Source organism: Gavialis gangeticus, unplaced genomic scaffold, assembly GCF_001723915.1.
Source record: "Gavialis gangeticus isolate Ggan-Ray unplaced genomic scaffold, GavGan_comp1, whole genome shotgun sequence".
Taxonomy (NCBI): domain Eukaryota; kingdom Metazoa; phylum Chordata; order Crocodylia; family Gavialidae; genus Gavialis; species Gavialis gangeticus.
Genome location: NW_017729026.1, coordinates 40,717,323 through 40,727,638, shown reverse-complemented (window position 1 = coordinate 40,727,638; position 10,316 = coordinate 40,717,323). Strand labels below are relative to the sequence as shown.

Below are 10,316 nucleotides of genomic sequence, written 5' to 3'. Positions count from 1 at the left end.
GTACTGGTCCAGCTGCAGCTTGGGTGCTACCAAGGAATGCTGTAGTGGTGTGGAGGGACTGAGACAGAAGGGGATGTTCCATGTGGCACATGGGTCCCAGCCACTCAGGAGTTGGACAGCCCTTATTTAGCCCGTATATTAGCTAATTTTGACCTAACCTCAACTTTGTTACCTGAACAAATCCCACTTGACTAAATGCTGCAGCTGGCCATTAGATTCCCTCTATCTACTACCTATACATTATGCTTATTTAGCCCCTGCCATTCAACAAGTAGATTCACACGGTATAGTATATGGCCATGAAATACAAAGCCCCCTGACCAACTGCTGCTTCTTAACTCTGAGCTATATAGCCATGGTAGAGTCCCCTGCTTTCCAGGATGCACATCCTTAGACACAGAGATGGTTACCAGAAATCTGCTATATCAGCTTGAAGTCCTGAGTCTTCTGTGGCAAGGCTGGTAGTGCTTGGAGGACTGGCAATTTTCACCATGAAACACAATGTTTCCATAGATGAAAACAGTAAATTGAAATGGAAGTGAAATCTTATTTACCAAATACAGGTACTTTTGGGATCTTTGAGCAACCTGATATAAACAATCAGCTGCTACAATACATTAACAGATTATTTAGAAGAAAATGTGAAAAAAAATAATTTTAATGTCAAATATTGACAACCATCATCATCTATTACAAACTGGGAAAAGAGCAGCACAGGTGCCGCAGGCAGCACATTTTCAGAACACCAAGAGCAGCAGGAGTATTATTGGCAAATTCAGACAGCTGACATAACTGACTACAAAAAGAAGATACATATGCCTGAGTTGTCATACGCCTGAGTTGTCTGCCACCCCACTCACACACACAATACAAAAAATAATTTGTAACTTACTCCTTATGTGAGAAACATAAATCAGTAATAGATGAACTAATTAGTTTTCAGAACTAAGAGTAATCGAATTACTGTTGTCCTTGAACAATTCCATTCATACTCACATACAAGCTCACAATAATCATTACATGTGTAGCAAAAAACAGCAAATGAGTGTTTAATAATATGGAACTATTTGTAATTCTCTTATTTACCAAAAAATATATTAAACCATTAGACTTGCAAATAATAGATTTATGGCATGTTTATACCACAGGGCATTTTTTTAATGCCAATCAGCAGTGGCTCAGAGGAAGCATATCAGACTTAAATGGTGTTTACAAGTATTCACACCTTAAATACTTTATTCATCATCAGAAAGCATTAACAGGCAGACACTATATTTTAAATCACTTCATAAAAGTATATCAGAAAACTACATTGTGACATTATCCAATCACTGTCATTTCAGTGAGGATCTCACTGATTTCCAGCTGCTTAGTCTAGTATCACAGTCTAATCAGTTCCATTTTGTTCTGCAGTATCCTTAAATTCAAATATCTAACCCAGCCCTTGGTCTGGTCTGGGCTAAATCCCAATGAACGTAAAGCATTTTGCATTATTACTTTCCATCAAGGAACCCAGGCACTTAATATCACCAATCTCATTTTTACTCTTTACTGTTTTAACACCTTGCTGAAGTCAACAGCAAACCTCCCAGTGACCTCAACAGAGTATTTTTATACCACATCTCAGATCCACTCAAGTCTGTTTCTCTCTAGCTGAATTCAGGAACTTTCAAGACAAAGTGCATATTTAAAGGAGGCATTCAGATACAGATGATAAATGAGTGATATTTAGAGTCAACATAGGGTAAGCTCTCTACAAGAGGCCAGATAAAGGCACAATACTTGCAAGTACTGTAACCAATGCAGCGTTTAAATAATATAGACTAAATAACCATTATAATTTTTAAATTAAATTGATGAACACTCTTATAATATTCTTTCATAAAAAAGAAGGTAAGCTTGTGCATTCAGTACTCTTGATTCTGGAACCATTTGGACATGGACATCACTAACATACACCCATTGTCCTGTGGATGCTCCTACAGCTTCTTTTAAACCTGAAATATAAAGCAAAAAAAAAGCCAATGTTCACTGCCTTATATCTTTAGCATCCAACAACTCAATTGGTGCCTCCCAATGGGAAGTGGCAGAATACCTTTAAACTCAGCAATTAGTCAGGAGTTAAATGTATATTCATGTATATCACATTTATATTGAATAGGCTTAAGTGGTACCAAGTTTTTGTTTTGTTTTTACCTTGTAACCACTTAAATATATCTTGGAATGCCTTAGTCCAAAGCCAAAAGGCTCATGATTTACCCCACAGTTCACTGAGCTGGGCCCCAGCAGAGTCAACAGCTTTTCAAGCCAAGATGGCCCTGTGTGTACCCCATAAAGGATCCATGTGTTAATTAGCCCCCCAGTCATAACTGGAATTGGGTATTCTCATTACTAGTCCTGGACTCCTCCAAAAATTTAGATGCAGAAGAGGTGCAGGGCAATACATTCTGGCTCCACCTCATGGAGGGCAGGGCCACACTAAACATATGAGATAGGCTGAGAGAGGGTGGGTGACAGGGATTCTGGGTGAACTGTTTGGGACCCCATTTGGTAATGTTTGCCAGACAATTAACACTGGTGAAGAAGTAGGAATAATTGGAAATGGGCAAAAAACGCACAACTCAGCTGTGGGAGTGAAGAGGAAGTTGAAATATATTCAAGTGACTCACCTCAATTTGAAAAGGAGCTGGTGATAAGGGGGTGTAACAATGCTCGTCAGTAAAAGGGGTGTAAGCAGGCAGCAGAGCAGCCTGCAGGTGGCTGTACTCTCAATCAGGTGTCACACAGCCAGCAGGAGACCACCTGACTGGGAAGTGGGCCCAGCTGCTGGATATAAGAGCAGTAGGGCCAGCAGTTTGCTGGAGGGAGCATCGCTTGGCTAGAGCTGCTGCTCACAGAACATCTTGGAGGTACAGGGCAGGAACTATGGGGATGGTGGAGGTTCCTGGTGCTGAGGCATGACCTAAAACTACATTCTGCTGGGGCTGGATGGCATGGTGGGGCAGTCCTCAGGAAATGCCATACCTGTGCCCCCCAGTGAAAGGCGAGTATGGGGCACCAGAAAGCCTCAGCCCCCATCACTTTGTGGGCTACCCCATGCAGGAGAAAGGGTAGGGAAGCACACCTTGAAGATAAAAGCACAGGGCCCAGGCTCATGAAGTGAGGCCTGAGGCAAGGTCCAGGCTGAAGAAAGGTGCCTGCAGCAGGGCACAGGTCCACAGTAAGGCCTGAGGCCCCAAATGGGGGGTAGGATGTTATGTGTGGGACAAGCCCCAGTGTGGGGGCACAGGATAGAGAGCCCAGTGCATGGGTATGGGATGATAGGCTGGGTGAAGCCAACTAGGGTTAGGCTGGGAGAGGCCAAGTGATGGTCCAGCTAAAGGACCAGGGTGTTGATAGATATGGATGCCAGCTGCGAGACATGGGACACAGTATATGGGGAGGTTTGGAGCTGTGTATAAACCCTTGGCATCAGGGCAATTAAATGGGCAGCCTATCACCTGAGAACATCATAATGATCCATCTAAGGCATGGCAAGCAAGACAGGAGGGCGGTTAGCCCTAGACAAGTGGGTGGGCTAATGACTAGATCAGCCCTGGGAGCCTCATTTGTTACAGGGGGGCTAAAAATGGTCACTAGCATGTATGCTATTCAGATGGGCTGCACTAACCTATCCTTTGTGGTAGGTTCCCCTCAGTATATTTGTCCAATATTGCCCATAGATTTTATAGCCATGCTCAATGTAGGCTGTATTTAATCAGCTTCATAGTCTGTTTCCATTACTGAGCATATGCTGCTTTTGGCAGCAGTTTAATGACAGACACTGTATTTAATGAGGTTCCATTGTATGTGAATGTAAGACAAGGAGCTGTTTTCCTTTTGCTGACTAGGGAAAAAACCCTCATATTTGAGTAAATACAGAGTGTGCGCGCGCGTGTGTGTAGTGATTGGATGAAAAAATGTAGTAAATGATTAATTCTGTTTGCTCAAAGAGGGAAAAAGTTTTCTTGTACATACCTAGACCATTTTTATTGATAGAAATATGCTCCAGTAATTTCTTGGAGGGTGATCGGACTTTCACATATGCTGCGTAGTGACCACCTCGCATTGAACCACTGTGTTCTACGATTCCATAAAGACTATATAGAACTCTTGCTCCATCTGTCACATTCTTATTTACAAAACCACAGAAAATACAAATAATTGAGTTATTTCACATAGTGGGTTATTATAACATACATCAATAATCTTCCTATGTAACATTTAACGAACAGGTCATTATAAACCACAGCTTTTTGCCCTGCTAAATTAATTTAAGAAACAAAGGTCTGGTTTAATAATTAAATCATTTTTTTAACAGCACTGCTGTCTAATGTACCTCTGCAGATGCACTGACTCAACGATGCCAATTTACAGTAGTTTAGGATCTCATTCTAGGGTATGTCTGAAAACATTAAATCAATAGCTTCTCTAAGAGAAAAAAAATCTGGTTTTATTTGTATCCATAACAACTACAAACATAGATCTACAATAAATTAGTCTGTAAAATAACTAAAAATCTATAAAATGTACTTCTAATATACCGTACCTTGCAGGAAGCAGAACAAAATGGTGCTAGGTCTAAAACCAGTGGAAAATCCACGTGCCTATTTACTTTCCGCAGACTCAAACCAGCCTTCAAGAGAGAATAAAAAGATCATAAACAGACATATTTTACCATGGTTGTCTTTTATACGTAAGCATATTGCTATTACAGCTCCCCCTACTCCTTTTGAAACTGCTTCAAGTGTATATTTTTCCATACCATTAAATAACGTGAAAAGCCAAAACTGAATACAAGATTTGTAATAAATGCAAATATAAGCATTCACTTAGTTTCAGCATAGTATATATTACACACAAAAATAGTGCAGAAACGTTTGTTTGAGAAGTAGAGTGGCTCACAAGTTAGGCAATACCACATCTGCAGTTGACCACGCAACGTTTATTCTGTCCCTTTGTGTATTCATCTTGTGCAGTAAAAGAAACGGTGCTGTGAAAAACAGATGCAACTAAATATTATCATAGACTATCATATTGCATGGACATAGAAGGCCATATTTAAGGCGCAGGGCAGCCATAAATTTGGCATGTCTCAACTTTTGAGTGTTGGACTTTGTAACCAAAGTAATCTGGTAAAAAATGTTGATGCAATTTCTCTTTATTTGATTTTACAGAGAATAAAAGGTAAGATTCTGTTACACAGAATTGCACTAACTCCCTATCACCCACCATGAAAAAGCACAGGCCCAAACCTTTAGAATATTAATGTTAAATTATTATTTGGCATTCTGCCAATTTTTGCTTGTATAATATAAGTCTCACAAAGGAAACAGCAGTTGTCAACAGTTCACATCTCATCGCCACAGACGCGGAATTTCCGTGACAAAAGACACTATTTTCGTTCCCTTTCTCCCTGCCAAATTTTAAAGGCTAATTGCAAACATTGGAGGTGCTAGAACAGGGGTCAGCAATGTTTTTTGGCAGAGTGCCAAAAACACCTGCAACCTCTACTTGTAAGATGTTGGTGTGCCAGGGTGGATGTGGGGGGAGCTGCAAGGGGCCCAATTTTTGTTGTGGCCGCCTAGTGCCAGCCCCAGCTCCGCTGTCCACCCTGAGGCATGTATTACAAGCAAAATGTTTTCGTATGCCACGCTCTGGCACCTGTGCTGGAGGTTGCATACTCTTGTGTTAAAGCCTTGCAAAAAAGGAAATCTCATATACTGGAGCTTATATATTGGAAAGTGTAAAGAAATCTAAATAAAGCAGTTGCTACCAGTTCCCTATATAGTATGCACACAGAAATGCACCAGAACTCAAGTTCCAGAGACACAAGCAATGTGTTTGAGGAATATACTCCACAGCAAAATGCATGCTACAAAATAATTTATTTATGATAAATGCATAAAAATTTATGCTTACAATTTATACTGAACTTATACTTACTGGTATGACATGCTGACTGAACTGATTTAGAGCACAATGATTTAGACTACTGATTTTAATAATGAACTAAATTAAAAAGTAGAAAACCTTTTATTTATTTTTCTAAAGAAAAGTGAATTTGTAAATTCACTGGTAAAAATTAATAACACCTTTTGCTAACCAGGAGTATATGCTATCTCCATACACATTTAAGTATGTTTAAACTTAACATTGATTTATTCAGGCTGTATCAGAGTGTTTCAGGCTGTATTGGAAGGAAACTGAAATGGAATTAAAATGAATAAAAAGCAGCATTTTGAAGAGCTTTTCTATTAGTTAAATAAAACTACTTTGAAGGTAAGGGCTATAAAAGAAAAAAATAAGAACTAAACATGCTTTGCATTTAAAACTGCGTTATTAAATAAAATATTACTGCCTGTAGTTACTGAGTTAAACTTATTTCTCGTCATCATGTCCTTCAAGATTTTAAAACTAGTAGATATAGTCCTCTTATACCTTGTTTTTTATCCATAACTTGGAAGGCATAGGCTTTCCTAGTTTTTCTGTTCCAACTTGGTTTCTCAATTTTAAAAACACTCCCCGTTAAGTTGTAGTTGAATGAACTGAAACGAAAAAAATATTTTCCATGCAGAAGAGGCTGCTGCTATCAAAAGCTGTTTAGCACCACTGAAAACTCTGGTTCCAGGTACCTAGTCAGAGATTTCCACCAGTTCAGTGATCTGACTTTGCTGCCACAATTTTAAAAAAATCTATACTTTCTTGAAAAGTTACTTTTTGTTTAAATGATTAATACATCTAGGCTTCAACATGAACTACCAGTTTCAAATTTATGCAAGTTTATTTTTAAAAAGAAAAATAATAAAAGATAAAAATTCAAATAAGAAAAAATCTTTAAGTTTCAATTTCTGTCCACTCCGATCACAACATTTTTAAGTACAGATGCAACCTATTGTACTGTCCCCACTGCTTCTTAATTATCACTGTGTAACAGCTATTTGAAAAAAATGGTTTATTTTAAAGACACTAGTACAATTATAAGTATTCTAACACATAGGAATGTAGATGAAAAATACAGCAGTCTGACAGAGAGGTAAATCTGTTTGGATCAAGAGAGGAAAAATAGCTATTTTTTAACATACTAAGCACATTTTGTTCTATATGTTGTACTGGAAGGTAATTTTTCTCTAGCAAAAGTTAGTTAACATTAGACAGTTCTGCTAGGCTGCTTTAAGTTGAGAAAAAGGCTGGTAAGAGTAGGGTTTGGTATCTAGGCATTTCTACATTTATTTTCACATTTTAAATTCCTTGAAATCATGGCTGGCCAGCCTGCTTCAGATTCTGATGTGGAAGCAAGCAACTCAGGGCTACTTGCTCTTAGGAATTTCTCAAGCCCAGCCAGTTGGTATCTGGGGACACTAGCCCCTTGTGCCAGCTGGATTGCTCCAGCGGCCCTGCCCTGAAGTGGACCCTGCACCTTCTATCTATTGCAGCAGCCTGGCAGCAGGGGCTATTGTCTGGCTGTGACCTGCTGCCACCTGTGACAGCATCCACCCTCTTGGACCAGCAGCCCCATGTCTGCACGCCTGCCAGATCTGGACTGTGACTGCATGGCAGCCTAGGCTGTGGCATGGACACGGTAGCAGAGCTGCCTGCACCTTTGGGCTAGCTGTCAGGGGCCCATGGTTGTCAGGGGCCCAAGGCTGTCAGGGGCCTTTGTGTGGCACTGCTGCCATGTGTGCCCCTGCCCTGCCATCTGAACAGCTATCGCCTGGAAGATGTTCTCAGTGTGGTGACCTGCTTTGAACTGTCTAAGCATGACCTCCTGGCCCCAAATGGCCACGAGGTCAGCCACCTTGTTTGCCTTCCAGCTGGGTCCCAGGTGCCAGCTCTGAGCAGGCTCCTCTGCCTGGGTCCTGCCACTAGCCCCACTAGCAGGAATCCTGGTGTTCCCTATTTAAAAACTGCAAATCTCTGATAAAAAATCCCAAATTCACTCTTTAAAATACCCCAAAATCCATGTTATTCCACAATTAAAACAAAAGACCACTATATATGGGTGTGTGCGTGCGCACGCACGTGCGTGCGCATGTGCGCATGCATGGAGAGAGAGAGACAGAGAGACGGAGAGAGAGAGAGAGAGAGAGATCACTCCTCACACACCACACATCCCCCTGACACACCCACCCACACACCCAGAAACCCTGCCAGAAACTACACAGCTCCCCCATCCCTAGTCCTTGCTTACCTGGGACAGCACCTAGGGCCAGATCACACCACAGCCTTGCCCCACTCCTGTTTGCCCCACATGCTAGAAGAACCATAGAGATGCTCTGGCCAGATGCCAGAGCGTCTCTGGAGGACCCAGGCTCTGCTTGCCTCAGAGCATGCTGCAGAACCATGTCCTACGTTGCTTTTTTCCCCATGTGTTATTTTTTGATACCTGGAAATCCAGGTAGCAAATTTAGAGCCTGCGCTGCAAGTATGCAGCACAGTGAACATTATTTTGTTCTTAGGGTGCCTCTTCTGGCATCTGAAACCGGTTTGAGATGCCTGAACAGGCACGTACACTCTCATCTGGACATGCCCAAGGAGACAGAAACAGGAAAAAGAACTAGCTAGGAGCAACCACCTCTCCTCCCCACAACAGAATATTATTATGGGAGTTGATGTTCATATCTACAGGATCATACTGAGGCCTGGTAAGTGTCTTCTGTGATCACAAAGCATTAGCAGGTTAACACAGCCACTGTGACTCCTTCAAGTAACCATCCTAAAATTAGTCCTAACATACCTCTGTGAGACAGTTACCTCTGTGAATCTCAGTTAGGTAGAGGCTGTATGTTATGGACTGTTCTTCTGATTTGAAAAGTTTAAAGTCTTGGACTTTTACCTGGTGGAATCTTTTCAGATGGAGAACAAGAATGGCAGGAACTGCAGAAATTAGCAGTTGTTTCCGGGCATTAGTGTACACACCTTCCATTTTCTTTTCTGTAAAGAGATTGCATACAAATTATAAAACAATAATTTATAAAGAGCAAAACGATAATAGAGAATAATACAATCGTTTAGTAAAGTATTCCAAAAAAGAGGAATTTAGGTTGCAATGTTTTTCCTCAGGAAGGCATTCCAATTTATTTTACTGCTTACATCCAGCAAAAAAAAAATTTTTGAGCAGAATTTTTGTTCTGTGTATTTATGAATATAATACCATGAAATACACTTAAAAAAAAAGTCTAAGCAGAACTTTGTAGTGTGAGTCGGAGCAGGAGTGGAAGGAAGAACACTCCTTAGCTTATCTTATTTTTAATACCCAACTCTAGCAGCTCTCGGCTACCACCCTGATCTTTAGAATAAGCAACATCATTAACGTCTATTATACAGACCAACAACAAATGCATATTTGCATAGTTTCTAGGGCTGTGAGGTGGGCAGCTCTGTCTTGCTTTGTTTCTCAATAAGCATTTTATAGAAAGTGGGACAGGTTTGGCAGCAGGCACTGAAGGACACCCTTAGAATACCCTATAACCTAGCAGTATCGTAAATTTTCTGGAAGGTGGGGGAAATGGGTTCAAATCCTCTGAACAATGAGGGAAATGAACTGAGGACATTAAGATCTTGTGTGACTTCAACCTGATACACAAATGAGAAAAATGGGGAATACATCATAAGCAACTCTAAGAGTCTAACCCAGGGGTAGGCAAACTTTTCCAGCTGCAGGCTGGAATGTCCCACCCCAGAGCAGAGGCAGGTGGGTGCTAGGACTTGGACACCCTCATTGCTTGTCCCTGAAGGAGCATGGAGAAAACACGTGCAACCAAAGCCCCCTACTACTGTGATGCTGAAACCCCAGTCTGCAGGCTGTATCCAATGGTTCCAAGGGCCAGATATGGCCCACAGGCCATAGGTTGTCAGCCCTGGTCTAACCCCTTATAACATTTGCTTTCTTTGCAAGCATCCAGCGTTATACAGTCACTGACAGACATTCATTTTAAGACATGATGGGATATAATTTGTGATCTCAACAATCTTGCCTCCTGTCATGCCACATACACATGGCTGACATGCAATTTTGGAATAGATTGGATCCCAATCTCATCTTACTTGCCAGTGAAAGAGGAGCCCAGGATTATGAGCCCAGGATCCCCCTGCACCAGCAAGCTGAAACCTGGATGTCCACAATCATCCGATTGTCAGTAGGGCCTGGAAACTAAACAAGGATCTGGAACTGGCCTCAGTCTAGTCCCTGGCTCCAGCTGACAATAAGTTGATTTCACAGATTTCAAAGACATTAGGGCCAGAAGGGACCTCGGAAGATCATTGAGTCCAGTCCC

At 41.3% G+C, this 10,316-nt stretch overlaps 1 protein-coding gene across 6 annotated transcripts in view; it reads right to left on the bottom strand.

Moving 5' to 3' along the window:
• Nucleotides 1–644: 644 nt before the first annotated feature.
• Nucleotides 645–10,316, bottom strand: part of USP45 (ubiquitin specific peptidase 45) — a 124,683-nt gene continuing 115,011 nt past the window's right edge. For all 6 annotated transcript variants that reach the window (XM_019520170.1, XM_019520171.1, XM_019520173.1 and 3 more), the window contains 4 exons: nt 8,876–8,973; nt 4,589–4,675; nt 4,018–4,171; nt 645–1,997 (listed from right to left, as the gene is read on the bottom strand). In XM_019520170.1, the coding sequence (XP_019375715.1) occupies nt 1,867–1,997; nt 4,018–4,171; nt 4,589–4,675; nt 8,876–8,973 (470 nt within the window). In that variant the 3' untranslated portion in view covers nt 645–1,866. The remainder of the gene's footprint in view (nt 1,998–4,017; nt 4,172–4,588; nt 4,676–8,875; nt 8,974–10,316) is intronic.